The following is an 18796-nucleotide window of genomic DNA, read 5'->3' on the forward strand; positions in this document are numbered from 1 at the left end:
ATATAGCCAGGAGTATGAATCTGAGTAAGCCCGATTGAGGAAAACTTGGGTGAGTATGAGTCTAAGTGAGCCCCAAGGGCGAGGTTTATTTCATGAGTAAGTCTGAATGAGTTCCTGCCGACTTCTCATCTTATCTACCCAGCTTAAGAATTTTCTATTAGGCTTATGTCGGCTCACTTTTATACAAATTAAGTCTGCTCACATATCAACACAGTAGCCTTTATACGCCAGCTCAATATTGAACGCAGGAGCAAGGCAGGTGGCGCCACAACCGAAATGTGAGTGCAAAGAAGAGGAGACCAAGGAGAAACAAGAGCAGAGGAGGAGAGTGCTCGCTACTTTGCGAAGTTTCAGGGGCTTAACACTGGTATGTTGGATGCGCGATCAGCAGGTCTTAACGCACTGGCATAGTCTTCATGATCAAAGGACCAACTGCAGAGGGCACCAAAATGAGAATGCAAATTGACGCGTCGATTTTGTTGCAATGTTTGCATTACCTCCCTTGTTTATTAGCACACAACTGCATGTGAGCCTGAAAAGCATGACCTTCGAGATGTGCAACCTCGTGACGTATTTTTAGTGTTTTCGGTTTTAAAACGCAGGTCTCGGAGGCCAAGCTTTTTCTACCCCTTCACATCAAAGCAGCTGAAAGCAGTGGCTGCTAGCTACAAACCCACAAGTGACATCGACATTGTTAACATGTCGGTGGTGGGAAGTCAACATCATGGCTCGGCGTTGCCTTTTGTGCATTGTGGACCTGTGTACTTCTAGCCGCTTTCCAAATAAATCCTCATTCGGGAGTAAACCCGCACGTAACGATAAAAATTATGACTGGCGCTTAGAGCGACGTCAAGCACAGCACCGTTGTAACCTTTCCTTGTGGCCCAGGTGACGACTTCGAGTGGGTCACAACGGCTCACAATAGCGTACGGTGCCTCAGTGAATCCTCACGTATCAACCTTTCTGGACAAAACCACGGACAGTGAGTGACTTAATCAGTGCAGATGACAACGTAGTTGTTTCTGAGAGCATTGATGCTGAGATCATGGCTGCCCGTGCCGGTGAAGTGTACCCGTGCGGTTATGAATATGCCGACACCTTTGCTGCTACCGCTAACGAATCTTTTGCCGCGCTACAAAGCTTGCATCAGCGTTCTGCATCAATCAATGTTGTTGTGGCCGAAGGAGCTGAATTCGGTCATTTGAAATGCTTCAGTGATATTGAAGATGACAAACTTGATGGGGCACAAGAAGCAATACAAGTTTACGGACTACTTTCATGCGAAATAAAGTGCGGTAATTCCTTGTTCTTAATTAAACTGTGAGCGAATCATTATGCTGGCATCTGTAACGATTTCCAAGGCCTGAAATGCTCTAAGCTTTAACTATGCATATTTTGTATTTTGAATTGTAGATATAATGAACTACTTGGCGATCCCCTTAAAGTTCGATATACCCGAGATCGACCGTATTTGTGTGAAAAATCGTATCGTCTGTCTCGGCCTTGACAGTTGTTCCACCAGTGGTGACTGCGACTCCCGAGTTCGAAAGGCCCCCAAAATGTATGCGCCAAATACAACCATATGCGTATGACCCTTCTGCTTTCTGGAGAAAATGAAGGGAACAGCACCGGGCTTTAGGCACTGCCGTTTCGCTGACTTGCCTAACTTCAGCAATAACGCGGGGCTCGTCCCTCAGTCACTATCCTTGAAATGTTGGGAACACAAAAAGTAAAGCAGTGAAGGCACCCACGTTTGCTGCCCTGGGCACGCATTGTTAATCCATATTCTTCGAAGCTTTAGCTCTGTCGGAAAAGTATGACACGGTTTGTCTCTCCCAACGCTGCTTTTAGCACACTCTAGGTCAGAGCAGCGCACAACACAAACGGCAAATCTGTAGACAACTACACAAGCTCTTCTTGAAAAAGCAAATATACGGCCGAGAGCTATAGTGCGACTATGTCTTTGTTGACTGCCGGTACCTGCCTGTTGAGAACACGTTTTGAGAAAGATACGCAAAAGCGGGTGGCTGGGGCACAGTGTTCACTGGGGCAGCTGCGGTGGTTGCTTGCGATGTCGATTAGTAAGCGATTTTGCAGCGAGCACGGTAGGCGTGTCAGTAACCGGCAGCTGTGGCGTAACTTCTTGCACATTTCACTGCGCGACCACCAGACGTGCCAATTTGCAAAAAATGCATTGAATTCATTGTTTTCTGTAATCTCTGGCGAAATGAAGGTTGTGTCAATACGCACCCAATCTTTCAACTGGGCCATTTATCTCAGCGGCGAAAAATTTTGCTGAGTAAGAAAAGCAAGATATGCAATGCGTTTCAAATGTTCACGTTCAAGGGACCACTAAAGGCAAATAACAAACCTTGTCAGAGTAAATGATAAGTGTTTGGGAATGTCTAAAACAACATTATCAAGAGCAGTGCTGTACTAATCGAGAAATTAAAGTAAATGTACGATGCCACACGCACCACCAGGGGGAAATGTTTGAAATGGTCGCAGTGATAGCGTCCAATACAATTCATCACTGGTAATCAAACCAGCTGTAGTAAAAAAAGAGCCTTCCGTTCGTTAGAACACATAATAAAATGCTGCTTGTCTGTTTATGTTTGATTCGTAAAAAAAGAACCACCTGGGAGTTACTTCGGGGAATGGAGCAAGTGGTTCAAAAATGCTGTTTTGGACTGGTTAGGCTGAACAGGTGGTGCCATTCAGCGGGGCCCAGTTGAACCAAGCAAGCAGAAAATTGTTCAATGGCCGTTGTTGCTGCTGTAGTTCCTGCTACTTTTGCTCTGCTGCTCCTAGTGTCGGCTGCCGCACAGTAAAGGCAGGCAACTTTGGGCACAGCAACAATGACATCCGAAAGACCGTTTTCAGGAGGGTGATTCAAAGTGCGCTGACGTGATGTGGACCACTAAATCATGATTTTATTACAAAATAAGCACTTCTTTGGCACAAATGCAGCACTACGAGGTTTCTGAACTGCTTTATCAACAATCAACATTAACTTAATAGTTGCCTATAATGTCCCTCCCTTTAAGCATTCTCCTCAACACATTTCAATAGGAAGCAAATTATTTTAGTACTAAACACAACGGATTTCAATTAAAACTGGCTTTACTTAGCTACCTAGCTCTTATGAGTGCAATGGTGATCGCTACTTGAGTTATCCTGCATGATGCACGTTTTTCATGGTGGAGATATATCAGATTTTTGGGAGGTTTATGGCTGCTTTGTACAAGTGTGAGGATTGATAAGAATTTCGAGATCTCCTGAAAAAAATCGAAAAAGTTGGTGGGCATGCATTTTGGCATTAGGGAGCGGTATCGGCATGTAAAAGTGTGTCGATTTGTGAATGCTTGAGACGCTGCCATATCAAATTTTAGTAATATAACTTTAGCTGCATAATATGAACACCGCATATAAGCCAAATTTACTCATAAAATCACAAGAAAGGCCCCTGTAACTGCCTTTTGGTTTACTTACAATATCAGTGGTGCTTAATTATAAATGTAAAATGCATCAAAATTTTTGCTTTTTGTCACTACTACAGCGTGGCCATAAGGGATGAATCTTTAGAGCACAGAGCTCTATATTCTCTTTCTTTTCCTTTTTCCTTTTAGATAACTGCTAGAAAATGCCATTGGACAGCTACAGCATGTGAACCACGACAGATAACAATAGTTATTTTGCATGACAACAGGACTTAGTTCTCCACTAAGGCAGCAGTGTTCAGCTGGATTGCTAGAACAGAACACACTAAGAACTGCTACTTGAGAACACTTTTTAGAAGCATGCCAGCTAATGAGGTTCATACAAAAGCATTACATTATTAATAATACTTAGGTGCTGAAGCCTGTCTATTTAAATTATCTTTAGCTTTATTAAAAATGCCAAGTCTGCACGGACATGCAGCTTTCACAGCGAAAGCTAGAACAGCGGCCTTTCAGAGCCTTTGGGCAACTGCTACAAGCACAATGCTCATAATTTTTGCGTAGTAGGCCAGCATTCACTATGATATCGTCATTCTTTGGAGAAGCGTGTCATCTGCCACACACTTGTTGAATATTTTATACATTTTTTATGCAATGGCTGAAGACGATGAAAAATTATGCGTGAAGTGGGTATGTGCCACAGTTAATAGGTGATCAATAACAAGTTTCCTAATAGGTTGGAGCATTTGACGACCCACTTGTTATGAAATTTACACTGTGTGACGCCTGGATGTTCCTTTTATGTTCTAAAATGGCTCATTACTCAATTATTACTCAAAACGACTATTAAAGCAATTGCTTTCCCGACATCAAGCCTGCCTAAGGCCAGTTTAAACAGGAGTTCCAAGCACAGGTGCGGCTTAGTGGTAGAATTGCGGGCTGGTATGCAGCGGACCCGGGTTCAAATCCCATAGACGCTTTTCATAATTGTAAAGCTAGCTTTCCTGCTATGCAGTTTGCCCTACTAATGGCGTCTAGTCACTTCCTGCAAACGGAGTGTCCAAGCGCAGTTTACTTGCACTAAAACATGGATAATGTAGGTTTAGCTATCTCAACATTATTACATATAATAGATGAGCCCCAGCGTGTTTAACTAGGACCTGGTTTCCATTTGAAGTAGGACAGGCGCCGCCATTAGTAAGGCGAAAATGCAGTGCCGAGAAGCGCACTTGCGAATCATGAAAAGGGTCTACAGTGCCATTAGTGTTTTTTTATTTATTAAGTTGTTTTTCTTTCGATGGTGGTTCTGGACACTGGCGACGGCGGCGTGTGACCAGTGTTTTGATCTCATAACGGCTTTCACTGTAACAAGGTCTTAACTTTCTAGCACTCATCTTTCACTTAGATAAGAAAGCAGAAAAGCAGTGTACAAACCCAGATAGCTAAGCCTCTTGGATTGCATCTTGGTTCGAACCATCTCCAGGGGACTAATCACAGTGGCAGAAAACACTGTAGCAAGGAAAGTGAAACACACCTGTTAAAAGAATGTTACACACTCAACACCTGCAGTATTACAAGATAATCTTCACAAAGAATGCAAAGTGCATAGGAAAAATGCCTGGCAGGTGAATTCTAACAACTTGTCCCATTATTTAAGTGTTCTCAATGTACTGAGCTAGAATAATCAGCTCCACTTGTAAAACCTCTCCATCTATACCACATCACTCTGTTCTTGTCTCTCAAAATTATGTGGACAATTTTTCATTTCATCCCTAATCAGATTATACACAGCTGCCTTTTAACTTTCTTTGATATCGTCAAAGTTTCTACTCTTTAAAGGGGCCCTGAAACACTTTTCCGAGTAACCATAAAATTAATTCACTGGAAAAGCGTATTGTCTCACAAATTCAACGCCGCAAAAATTTTAAGAATCCATCCAGTACGAGCGGAGTTACAAAGATTTGTCACATTCTGCAATCGCATTCTCTCTTCTTTCATCCAGATGAAAGCGCTGGAAACTAAGCAGGGAGGAATGGGAGGGGCAAACAAAAAACATCAGGTGCGCCTTGTGACCTTGAGCACTTTTTAATTTTTTTTTTCTTCGAATACGTAACTTTTTCAGTGCGATCGCGCACACGCGCATAGACAAGTGACGGCTTTTTGCGGCAATCTCTGTAACCAGCGAGTGCACTATGATCAACTCAGCCAATGGCTGATAGATGGGCTTACTACAAGTGATTTTTGGGATTATTGTGTGGTTTGTCGAGAGAAGAGAAACAAATTTCTGGCTGATTTTGATAATTTATTGTGAATTCCAGGCCGCGTGCTGCGCTATAATATTTGGCTCGCGTTCTGTCGGGAGCCTCTACTACCAGTCGGCAGCATTTTCCGATTACGCTAAAAAAGTGTTGCAGGGCCCCTTTAAGTTAACACAAAGCACAAGATGTGCCACTCAAAAAATGTAGCAGAGTATTTCATCTGAAGTAAACTAGTTTGTAATAGCGAATTCATTAAAACCAGTGCTGTCAGTATGATTTACAAGTGAATCAAATATAGTCACAAAGATACAAAACTTGTAGTGCGCAGGTATTCACTGTAGTGTACATGGCTCACTTTTTTAGAGTAGAACATGTTGCTAAAAATCGTCGTATGAACTGCCTAGCAAGGCTTGAACTTAAGTCCAGAAACCACAGGATTTACAGAATGCTTTCCATAATGCGATTATTCCAAATACCTAAATACAATGTGATGGGTAATTTTAGGGCCATGATAAACATAGTATGTCAATGTAAGATCCACACGTCTATATTTAAGGCTCACTGGCAGTCAGTGAGGATGAGGATGCGAGTTGTCACTGGCAGTGCTTGAAATGGCCAGTGTTGCATTGTTGCGGATTGTTTACTTACACACAATGTCGTGCAAATCGCAGCCAGTACTCCTTCTGTGTGACGTGGCACATGTGTAATTACGAATCATTATGATTACTACTCAGCTTAAATGATTGAAAACACCATAAGGCTGAGAGCTCTGCTGCCCTACACAGGCACTGGATGCCACGTATGCTTTAACCTCCGCAAATGCATTAGTTGAACTCCGTGCAGAAAACTCTTCGACCTTATTTTGCCACAGCAAGATACAAGTGCTCCCTCCAGATATCCTGGGCTGTTAAGCCGTGGTATCACTCCAGCCCCATTTATTGCTCTTTACCTACTGCTTTTATAAAGCCCTCCCCCCCCCCGCCCCCCCCCCCCTTACGCCTCCCGAAAGGGCAACAGTACAATCAGCATGGTCAGCAGTGGGGCATGAATTTTGCAAGCCTTAGTGTGGTAGATCGAAAGCTAGAATTCATGGGCATGTAGGATAATGTGGCAAGTATGTGTGTGTCAATATTCACCAGCTTGAGAGATGAAAAGGCAGCCTAAATTTTTTTTATGGGGGCGGTGATTACTATACACGCAGTGGCTTGATCCATGGGTGAGAGCGGGCGATGACAATACAACTCGGCTAGGAGTGGTCAACCAGAGCTACTTCTCACGGCCTTATTGTTAACAGTTAACCGCTCTGGGCACCCCTGCTGTCCCCAGCTTCAACAGCCTGGCAATGTCAGCAACAGGCAGCAATAATAACGTATTGCATATATTTGTGTAATGGCCACCTTCTATGATTTGGGTTGAGAATTGCAGGTGCAACCACTATGGGTATGAAAACACGCCACTTTTTTACACGTTTTCAGTGCTAATTGCCTTTATTGAACTATACACTACTTACTTGTACTTGGTGAAGTAGAAAAGAACATGTCACTTTTACATAGGTGCACAAATTTTATTCCTCAACCTCGCCTCTGTGTCACAGAAGGGTTTTCCTCCATTCCACCGAATTTTTAACAAGATTCCTGTGACTTTGAAGCTTTTTCGCACCATCTCGAATGACCTCACCCCAAGCTTCAAAAATCCAGTGGCACACATCTACAACAGCCACCTTCACCATCCGCCGAGTTATTGTTCGGTGGACAGCAGCGATTTCAGAAGCTGAATTTTTCGCTAACAGGAGCACGAAAAACTTGGCACAGCTGTGCGGTGTTGCTTCCGGGGAAAAGAAAAAAAAGAGGAAGAAAGATTCAGAATTCTCGTACCACACAGCCCATACCAAAACTGCCAGCCTGCTTGGACATTAACGATGTGGCTAATACACAGGTAATACTTGAAACATTTCTTAGGCGGATTTTTTAGTTCTGCGCATATATGCATATATAGTAAGAGTCGGAAAATGTTCCTAAAAATTGACGTGCAAACTCGGAGGCAGCCGCTAAATTTTGGAAGCTTAATTTTTCGCCGACAAAAAGATTCAATAGATTGTTTCTTCAATACACTAAAAGGTTGGCCAAAGAGCAACGAGAGCTTCCACAGTTAACATCATGAAGCCGTACCTCTTGCAAGGCCACCTGACAGGGCAGGGGCCCAAACAGTCTTGTGTCCAGAAAGGTGGGTAGAAAAGAACTCTCGAATCTGGTCATAGACTGTGAAGTAGATGACAGTGGCTGGCACAGCCATTACCCTGTTTAAAAGAATGTTGTAAGCTGTCAGTTACAACACACGATCCCTAAAATGGATAATGATCACACAGTTTGGCAGCATTCAAGCATACGTAGGCAAGAAATCTAAAGCCAGCGCACAAGAAAAAAGCAAATGCAAGCTGAACCCACTTAAAGTAGACAGCGAAACTTGGCACACTAGATATGACAGCAGGTAGACTAACATATTTATTTGCTTTTAAGTGGGTGTAACAGCACTGCTGCTGCTTTCTCACTGAGAAGGAGGTAAGCAAAAGTAAAACGGATGTTTCAAAACTAAAGCAAGTGTTAATGCTCTCTAGGGCATCGAATTTCCCAGATCTGCCAAGAAAAAGCCAATATGTGGACATAACTGTGCAACTCTTTCACGAGACCAAGAGAAATATGTCATGGCATGAAGAAATGAAAAAAAGCTTTGAATTCATGCACAGATTATTTTTACACTAGAGGGTATAAAAATCCCCAATTAAACTGCGATGAACTTCTTTCCAGAGTTTGCAAAATAAAGAGGGATAAACATATAAAAATTCTAAGAATTGCCACATTCGCCCAATAAAATGTGAGCACCTTTCCTGAAATGAATGTTTGTTATATTGGTGCAATAAAAAAAATCAATTCCTTGAAACAACAAGGGCAAGAGACTGTGCGAGCGAGCCATTGTGTAATTGCGAACCCAAGTTCTGGTTAACTACATCACAGAAGTACTTATGAATCATGTCTGCAAACTCTTAATAAAATTACTGTGCTATTCATTATTAAAACAATGCAAGTACTACTTCGAAATATAATCAATGCAAGAAGAAATGTATAAAAAGAAAGATCAGCAATTATTCAGATTTTAAGGCACAGACGTTAGCTCGGTAAGACAACTACAGAAGACCTGCATCAACTAATAACTCACAAGGTTGGAGGCAAGCCACTCCATAGAGAGGTGACGCCTTCGTTTCTTGCTATCTTTATGAATGCATCCTGCAAGTTAGGGACACATTGGCAACAGCTCTCTATGGCTTACATTGTACATTCCTAACCCACAATAAACCGTGGCAGTTAGGACGTTCTGGACCTGCAAGAAACTGCATTACAGTAAGCATGTGATAGTTTCCGGACAGTAAAGAAAAAAGGGACTGGGATGGTAGTACATCTGAAAATACAAATGTTTAGAAAAGGTGGCAAATGCATCAAGTAGCATCGCACCTACAACATTAAAGCAAGCCTGCACACTTCAAGACCTTGTAAAACGCTGTATGCAAAAACCTGGTTAGGGGCCACTTTTACTTCTCAACACAGCCCCAAACGCTGTGTTAGGAAGTTGAAGTACAAACTGACAGGCAAGTTCCTGTTTTCATGCCACAGTAACCTTGCTGCTTGCTATTTCAGCTCGTTCAGGAACTTATCTTAGTTGGGTTTGATGATGACAATGCAATAATCTAACCCAGCTGGTATAATACTGGCTTAGGCAAAAATTTCTGTTCAGTACAAGACAGCCCATTTGAAATTTTTCACAAAGGGTCCTGTGACCATTGTAGTATCTCCTGATGTGAGACACAGTGGGGCAAATCTAGAGCATCATCAACCAGGAAGATAGGTGATGAAATTGACCAAGACATGAAGTAAATTCAAATTTTTTATTTAAAAATTGTCCTGTTCTTCAGTTGATTGTAAATACAATTTGAAGGAGCCAGAATTTCGCAACAAAATGAGGGCCTCAGATGATTAACGAAGTACACGCAAGCAACTACATTAAAAAATCACGCAGAAGCATAGCTATTGCAGAATTTATTAAACAAATGTTATTATCTGATGGGTGTGCTGTGAAGTCTTGCTCAGACAATTTTGAATGTGTGAACCAAATGAGCATTCCTTGTTTGCAACACCGTAAACTGACGAGAGCTGCTTTAACAAGGATTTGTAAAAGCACGCGAAAATAGAGATTTCACTTTTACTTCTTGCCGTGTGGCTTACTGCATTAAAAGATTTTCTTCAATAATATGCCAACATGTGTAATTTCATGAAGAGAGCATGCAAGGACAAACATTAGGAACTCCATCAAAGTTATGTTACCGTGGGTGAATTTTCTTCTCCCTTGGCTTGCCTGCTTCTGCACTGTTACGATAAACCCCCTACATTAACCATTAGACATTAAAGTCGATAAACGTAGTACTTAGAGTGGTTTGACAATATGTGCATTGAGGTTTTACATAATTTGCACTTCACGCCAGATGTATACAACGACCGCACTGAACCATTCTGCCCTACATGATGTAATAAAAGAAGGGGAGATTGGGGGCACGTGGGCACATTGGTGCCTTAGCTGGTTCTGCTGAAAGTACTCTACACTTTTACCACCTAGTTTAAATGGGAAGAAAGAGCTAGCGTACTTAAAAGCAATGCAGAGGAGATTGCAGTGCCTACTTTTATGGCACAGCTTTACTTGTGGCAGGAGACATTACCGAAGTTGCAATAATCACTACTAGTCTGTGAAATATTAATTTCCTTTTGACACATATTACTACTAGTAACGAAGTCGGTAAGTTCTTAAAGTGACCATGAACTACCTTTCGTGGCCGGTGGAAAAAAACAACATATCCTATCGAAAGCAGACACTGCTGTCAACAGCTCAGCCAAATCGTGCAGTTGTGTACAACAAGCAAGAATTAATAAGCAGAGCGCAAAGTTGCCATTTTTTTTAGGCTCCCTCTTTTCCGAGACCCACACTCACTTTCCTCAAAGCTTCTGGCACTTGAAAGTTACGCCAAACAACATATAGCGTGCTATTGGCCATTAGCCTACATAAATCAGGCGTGGCGTTCGTATCGGACACGCTTCTTGATACAAGGCGCCATCACGTGCCGTCACCGCACTCCATAGTCTGCAAACATTCCGCAATAGTCGCACTACTAGCGCACAGGAAATCAACAGGAGAGGGTAATCGCGTTCCATCATGTGCACTGGCTTAACTTCTTTCACCCGTGCCGTTTTTCTCTACGTAGCTCCCAGCACACTCATACCGACGAGAAGTGAGAAGGCGCTTAAAGCATGCGACAAAACCCAGTGACTCTGCTTATTCTTGACGGAGGTCATTCCATGATTTTTTGGAAAAGTGGTCAAGGAGTCCTTCAAGAGATGAGTGGAAGTATGGGCTTATTGGCACAACCCTCTCTACGTGCATTATTTGAGCAATACCTTTAGTCTTCAGGCATGTTCACATGGTTGGAATGTTCACATTTAACTAGAGTCGGTTTGAGGATCTTCGTCACCTCACCCTTTCAGAAACCATAGCGATTCTTCACATTTATTCTTTCCCGCAATGTAGTAACTTTCAAGGGAAAGACTACCATTTGTAAAGTCACCTTGTTTCTCTACAATTACAGGGAGAAACATTTCGGAAACTTTTCTTAACCACAGACCTATACTACCTTAACACATTGCTGATTCGTTTTCATTTTGTTATATATACTTATGCCATGTCGCAATTGCTTGGGGAGTTAAAAATGTTTGATTATTTAATGGCTTATGTAGTGATTACCTTAGATACAATGAAAATTTTCATATCGTGATAAACTTCGGAAGAGTACTATGGTAGCCCCAGAGATGAAATTTCAATCTAGAGTTTATAACAAAAACTTTAAATGTCTGTTCTTATTTAAAGCTCATTATTATTATCTAAAAAACAATATACAACAAGAAAATAAAAGCAAAGTCCCAAGGATTTGTTGCCTTAGACATACAAGTCCTACGCTTTGAACGGGTGAACTACCACCAGAGACATTAAGCAAGAAGACTGCAAAGAGAATGCCAGAGTTTCACAGCTTCATTTCCATCCCGTCAAGCTCAATTTATGTTTGAAAATTTTTTTCTGATCGCTTTTGCATACATCATTGAAAAAAAAGAAGGGCAAACAGTATAATTAATTATTTGGCATACAAGAAAGCCTTTGTAAAACATGCCTTTATGCTTTTGTAAAAGCAAAGTCATAAATGTCCATACTAACCAATGTGCCATTGAAGTGTCCGGGTCTTTTGTACCACTGGCTTGGTGGTATCATGGCTTGTTGTCCATTGAGGCCATTGCCATTTCCATTTAAACAGTAGCACATGTGCTCCATGAGCCCATTACAATAAAGGAAGCACTTGTTTCTAACAAGCTGCTTCCGCTGTGCCTGAAGCCGTATCTTCACCACATCCAAGGGTGTAACTGTGAAGTGCCGATAGAAGGAATGCACGGTGATTATAGGTACACATAAGAAAATGATTTCACTTGAATAAAAAAATATCCCTTCCACACAATATGACAAGCACCACTAACTGTGACAGGGCGGTTTAAAAGTCACAGAATGTACAATAATAAAAACAAACACTTTCCTGCAGCACCAATGAGCTGTGACACTAGACAGACTGCATATGCCAGGGCCTACAAGGGCATTCCCAGGATACCTTGGAAGAGAATGAAGAAGGGGCACATCCTCCCACTTTTTGTAAGTGCAGATGCATGTGTCAACGTGTGTGCATACATATTACACATGCACACATGTACACACACACACACATACACACGCACACACATACACACGCACACACAGAGTAGAGCCCTGCTGATAGTTTTTCATGGCACTGTAAAAATGAAACGCAGGAGTCGGGAAAAAAATGGAGCCGAGAGATAAGAAGGAAAAAGATTATGAGCAGTTTGCATCAATTCACACAAAATTTGGCACCGCAAAGCATTGCCCCTCGTACTCCCCGTCGATTGACATGTCTAGCAACGAAATGCATGGCTTCCTCTCCCAGAAGTATACAGCCAGGCCGTGCACTATAGAGCAGAGGTTGGATGCGATGTCTCTGTCAGTGGGCATGTCTTAGCTACTGCACATGTTCAAAGCGGCCAGGTAGTGCCGTATCGCGTTGCCAGATCATGATGCTTGCTTCCTTTTTCTTTCTTCTTTTTCTCCCTGTACTTCTGTCTTTCTCATTCCTTCGTGCAACATTTTACTCACCTCCTTTCCTCCTCCTCAAACTTCTTAATCCCAGCTGCTTGCTACACTATAGCACACGAAGCTATACTACGCTCTGCTAGCGTGCTTGGATAGCCAAGTGGTTAGGACCAAGCTTCCAGATGCCACAGATATAACAACAAAATCATCGTCCCAAAAGAAGTCCGCCAAAAAAAGCGCTGCGACTTTCACAAGCGACTGGACAATTCTACAAGTGACTCGCCGTGAAATTCTCGTTCCCTGGTAGACGCACAGTAGCTTTTACTGGTTAAGATGATAGATTTCTCTGATCGATACAAAAGAAATGACTTGCTTAACAACTTCGCTATTAAAAATTAAAGTAGTGATCAGCAGCACACAATTTTATTCAAACCTTTCACTTGAAGAAATCATGCAGAGCCACCAGGCAGACTTTCTCACGCCCAAACAATACAAGGCGTCTCTCAAGCACCTACAGTGCCATGTCACCTTTGGCAGCGCCACTGTGCTCAAATGTACACAAGAAATCCGGTGCTGTTCCAGCCGGTGAAGCCATTGGCTCCACAGACAGGACGACTCTAGGCAACAAAAACTAATCTCGAAGTGCCACACTCTTCTTGAATGCATCAAAGCCAATTTTCGCTCATCCAAACACATCATAGTTGCCATGTTTAAATGAAAAATACAGAACTGAGGCCAGGTTTCTGGAGGCTGGACTTAAAAATTCGACAAAAATGTTGTCCTCACTGCTTCTGGCGGGCAATTTTATTGTCAAGCCACCAAGTGAACCATGCCAAGCTGCATGAAAAGTCGACGTGGCTACCTACGTGGCCTCGGAGTTCTATCCTTGACATAGTTTATTTCCACCATGTCATATTTTGTAACGACGACACTACAAGCTAACCAGACAGGCTGTGGCAGCCCTCCGGGCTAATCAGGGTTGACCAATGACAAAATCTTAAAATGTCTATAATTGGATTCTAAGAGGGCAGTTAGCAACATACAATGCATGAATGGCCCCACAGGTGCGACATAGCAGCTGGATTCCCAATGCATGGGATCCTATGGCAGTTTTGCCAAAGCCGATCGAAAACGATGCAACAGCCACGAAAGTGCAGCACCTGCTTGGTTCTACTGTATACACACAAACCATAAATGCTTTGAAGGGGTTCAACTTTCCTTGTGCTGTCCAGCTCATAGGGGCCTACGTGATTATCTATCCGTAAGTAAAAAGTAATTATGTTGTGTTCTAAGGGAGACAGAAAGTTACTATGAAAAATTACAAGAAATATTATTGTACAGAAGTGACCAAAAGTACAAAAAAAAACCACTTTGAAGTATGTGATGCTACACGGGCTTGTTCTGCAGTTCGAGCAAAACCCACAAGTGAAACTGACTTATATTATGTCTTACACTAGGAAACCTATGATGGTAAATGATTATCAATCTAATGTGAGCCGTGGGTTAGTTTCCTATTGGAGCCCCTTAAAGCAAACTAAGGGAACTTAAAGAATGCAATCACAACAGTTTTTTACTACTTAAAATTATGTGTTCATCTTATTTTCAGAAATCTGACAGCCCAGTGTAAAGGCCTTTTTTTAGGGCGTGGGTGTAAATGTACCAATACACAATTGCTTGCGTGCACTTCGTTAATCATCTGAGGCCCTCGTTTTGTTGCAAAATTATATAAAGTTGTATCATAAATTGACCCTTATATGTAACCTTGTGACACGCCTGTAACCTTGTGACACGCCAAAACAAAGAAGAAAATTAAAGCTGACAGTGGATCAAGAAGATTTCTTAGCAGCGCGTTTGCGTTGACCCGAACTGTTCGAATCATTGCTTTAAAGAATGCAAAAACAAGAACAACAGGTATAAAACATAAAATTAACATAACCTCTGCATGCATCTTTTTAATGTTTCAGATGCCTTTGCTCTCATGATTATCGAGGACTGTATTTTCCCTCACACGGACACAATTCTCCTGCTTGTGACGGTGACAGAGTGCACTCACATGCCAAGCCTGGTCTTCCCTTCAATCTGACAACTGAACCAGCACCAGGATATCTCTCAGCCTGCTGACCATTACACACTGATATGAAATGCACTCAACCCAGCAAAGGGTTAAGTGGTCAGACTGACTAGATAACAAAGCAAAACAAACTACTACTATGGAATGTGTGACACTGCTCCTATGTGTGTGCCTACTTGACAATATCCGCGTATTCAATTTTTCACACACTACAGCTTCTCTTGGCTATTGAAGATTTGGGGATGTTATACCTCCATTGTAGTAAAAAAAAAATCATTTAGGGGCCACACAAGAATATCACTGAGCGAATCATTCTGGAGCAAAATTGTTTGATAGAGAAAAAAAAAGAGGAGTTTCTAGAGGTGAGTTCCACATTTAAATGTTTGGGTTGTGAGAGTTTTGAAATGACAAGCAAATTTGATACATTAATCTAAGCAAGTCCTCTTTTCCTGTAACTTATTTGTGGTGGCCATTCACCTACAAGAAACAGCGTGAAAAACCTAAGTATAGATACAGATTAACGAAAAACTGCATAATGTGAAGGCTCTAGGTAACACTGAATCATTTATTCCGCGAATGTCCTTGAGGACCAAACAAGTCGCTTTGGAATAGGTCCCGCGGAGCAGCGGCAGGGATAATAAAGCACGAGGTGCCAAAACGTGTCACCTTTGAAGTTACTTTCCTCGTAGAACGTATCCTCGTTTGAAGTGCACTGTAAACAGGCCGTAGAGAACGATGGCCTCCTGCCTATCTTGTTGCGCTACGCCCAAACACACTGAGAGCACGCTTGCTTCGTTTCCGTACACAAAGCAGTATATAAGGAATGCGCATTGTCAGTGGCATGCGTTTAGTTGAATCCGGCTACTTTACCTAGGTACTGCCAGCAAAGAACGGGGCACTGGCAGTCACACTAAGGGCGGGTAGAGGCTCGCCTCCACGACATCTATGCAGGACGTAACAAGAAACCCCAGATAAAACGTAAGACAACACAATCAGCCAAGCACGTTGACGATAGATGACGTTAAACGTAGCTTCTGCTATAGCTTGCTGTGATCCGACTGCAATGACAACGATAAAAACTTGGACGAATTCGCTAATTGCAATGAGTGGTCGTCTACTAAAGAGCAACCACGGCGGTGGTCTCGCACAGTGAGCAACAGAACTTAAGCCAAATATACTGAATACAAACAGAGCGGCCTACGCTAAGACAGCAGCTTAATTTCGTGAGTCCTTTATCGCGGCGAGCGAGGCGCGAAACTTTTGGCAGAGACGACAGAACGAACGTGTCGTAGCAAGCCGAAGGGAGTGAGCTTACGTAATGTAAGCACCGCATTATCCACAGCTGCTGGTGTGATGATGGTAGCGGTGCAGTTTTTTGCACGTATTCAGGCACCGCCGTGGATGTGCTGATTCTATTTACGACAAACTTCTGTGGCAAGACACTCACCGAAAAACGACGTCGTCAACGCGCCCGTGCATGAACATATCATGCGCTGTGATGCCGTGATGTTGTCTTGCGATGCCATCGCTATTGCTTGAGAGATGTACGCCGGAACAAGTGAAATACTCCTACTACTATTTCAAACAGGTAGATCATAATGAAAGAGTACATGAAGCTGAATAGAAGCGACAAACAGCCTCAACGGAGCAACACGAACACATGGCTCTGTTAATGGCACTTCAAGGAGAGAAAAGACGTCGCACTCCTCGCACGCTTCGCCGACAAACAACGTTGCCAGCACTGACCTGTTGAGCCGCCAAGTTTCGTCTTCGCTTGGTGTGGCAGCGAGTTTCGGTTTCGTTTCCTTCAGTTCCTGTTTAGCATAGGTGCTTCGGTGTACGCAGTGATGGAGCGGCGTTCCAAAAAAAAAAAAAAAAAAAAGACTTACTAGGAAATAGTGCATTTTGGGAGCAATGAAGGAACGCCACTGTTTCATTCAGGATCGGCGGAACTGTAACGGTAATGAGTTACGTTTACGACGGAACGGCAGGAAGAACGACGTTCCTTGTGTAAACGTTTCACGACATTTAACAGGCGCGTGCACGCATGCAGAAGGTCATGTGAAACAGGCTGGATGGCCGCTTCGTCAGGCACGTGACTACACAGCATCCTGGTTTTCAGTTTTGTGTGCATTGGCTAATTTTTGCGCTGAGCAGCTTCAGTTAAAGGCTCCTGCCAATAGGCACCCAGCAGTGGACCAGAAGACGCCACGAAGCTTCTTGGGCCGCCTCAGCATTGTTGGACCAACCACCAGGAATACTAAGAAGCTGTACTCAGTGACCCGCTGAAGTGCCAGTGCCTTTTTTGCACCCCCTGCTCACAACTAAATAAGAAAATGATACGCAAGTGGAAGTCCGGTTTTGCTGCGTCTACTCGCTGGGCTACGCATTGGAAGGCTCGGTTTTACTACGTCTAATCACTAGGTTGTGTGTTCAGGCGCTACCATCAGATATCGTAAACTGCATTGCCGGGTGCCTATATGTATACGCCTGCCGGAGGCGAATAGGAAGTGCGCCACGCCACAGGTAAGCTGCTATGCTCAAGATTTGTCCTTCGTAGAAAATTATCATCACCATGAAGCAACAGACGCTCTCTTCACCCTCTTCTGCTATAGTGACCTAGAACTTCTGCTTTGCTCTCAGAACACGTTCACTGATTTGTCCTGCGTGGCACGCAATAACTACGAAGGACAAGAGAACGAGTAAAGAGAGAGCGAATTAGATACAGAGAAAGACAAAGGAAGAAATTCTTGGCCAAACAAAATTGTCGTTGAGGCGAGATTCGAAACCGCCCATTCACGTTCCGAAGGCTAGTGAGTTGCTGGTGGCTCAACGTGGTACAGTCGAGCAGTGTTTGCGACACGGACTGGGGCACGTTTTTTTTTTTTTTTTAATGCGAGCGCATTTCTTAGTCGGGCTATGTCTGGCGTCCGTAGTGATTCGTCCACCACCCTCTCCCATCGCTACAGCTGCGGGCGTGCGCGCCCCTAGCAACCGGAGCCCCAACCATGTCACGCTTCGGCCGCCGGCAGCTGTCAGCAACAGCTGCGGGCGCGATGTTCTGTGGCGCGATCGCTTATCTTCGCCCCTAGAAGAAGGAGCATGTGTTGCGAGGGGGTGTAGAAGAGGGTAGGTGCTGTGCTTCACTGCTCGTTCTCTTGCTGTTCGCTCTCCTCCCTGCACCCCACCGAGCTGCAGAAATTAGGCGCCTTCTTTTAACCACTAGCACCACAACCAGTCTCGACCGTTCGCTGGCCGGGCGCCTCTCTAGAACATCCGGAAATGTGTGCTCGAGACGCCGCTGTGAAACGCCAACGCCGAGCCGAGAACGCTGTTTGTTTTGTTCCCTTCATAGCATTTCTTAACCGTGCACGCAAGCTACTGAACTGCGCTATTGGCTACATGGTGTAAGAACGAAAAAAAAAAGGATAACATTATTCTTCTAACGATGGGTTCTCGCGTGCGAAACGCCGTTATGGACGCTACGCAATTCATTCGCATTTCCTCAAGATTCCCTTCGGAGAGGTGGGGGCATTTTCTTTTCTCAAAGCTAAAACTCCATTTGCAGTGGCGACATTAACTGTAGTATGTGTGCCCCGCCGCGGTAATCTAGTGGCTAACGTATTCGGCTGCAGACCCGCAGGTCGCGGTATGGAATCGCGGCTGCGGCGGCTGCATTTTTGATGGCGGCGATAATGCTCTAGGTCCATGTGCTCAGATTTGAAAGCACGTTAAAGAACCTCGGGTGGTGGAAATTTCCGGAGCCCTCCACCACGGCGTCTCTCATG

General features: G+C 43.5%; 1 protein-coding gene across 1 annotated transcript in view; it reads right to left on the bottom strand.

The window, feature by feature from the left end:
* LOC142814515 (mitochondrial glutathione transporter SLC25A40-like) overlaps window positions 1–16735 on the bottom strand; it is a 47768-nt gene extending 31033 nt beyond the window's left edge. Inside the window, exons 1-5 of the mRNA XM_075893355.1 lie at window positions 16456–16735; window positions 12002–12204; window positions 8912–8979; window positions 7867–7994; window positions 4875–4949 (exon numbers count right to left, since the gene is read on the bottom strand). Coding sequence (XP_075749470.1) covers window positions 4875–4949; window positions 7867–7994; window positions 8912–8979; window positions 12002–12204; window positions 16456–16534 — 553 coding nt within the window. The 5' untranslated portion in view covers window positions 16535–16735. The remainder of the gene's footprint in view (window positions 1–4874; window positions 4950–7866; window positions 7995–8911; window positions 8980–12001; window positions 12205–16455) is intronic.
* Window positions 16736–18796: the final 2061 nt, after the last annotated feature.

Source organism: Rhipicephalus microplus, chromosome 4 (assembly GCF_043290135.1).
Source record: "Rhipicephalus microplus isolate Deutch F79 chromosome 4, USDA_Rmic, whole genome shotgun sequence".
Lineage (NCBI taxonomy): Eukaryota > Metazoa > Arthropoda > Arachnida > Ixodida > Ixodidae > Rhipicephalus > Rhipicephalus microplus.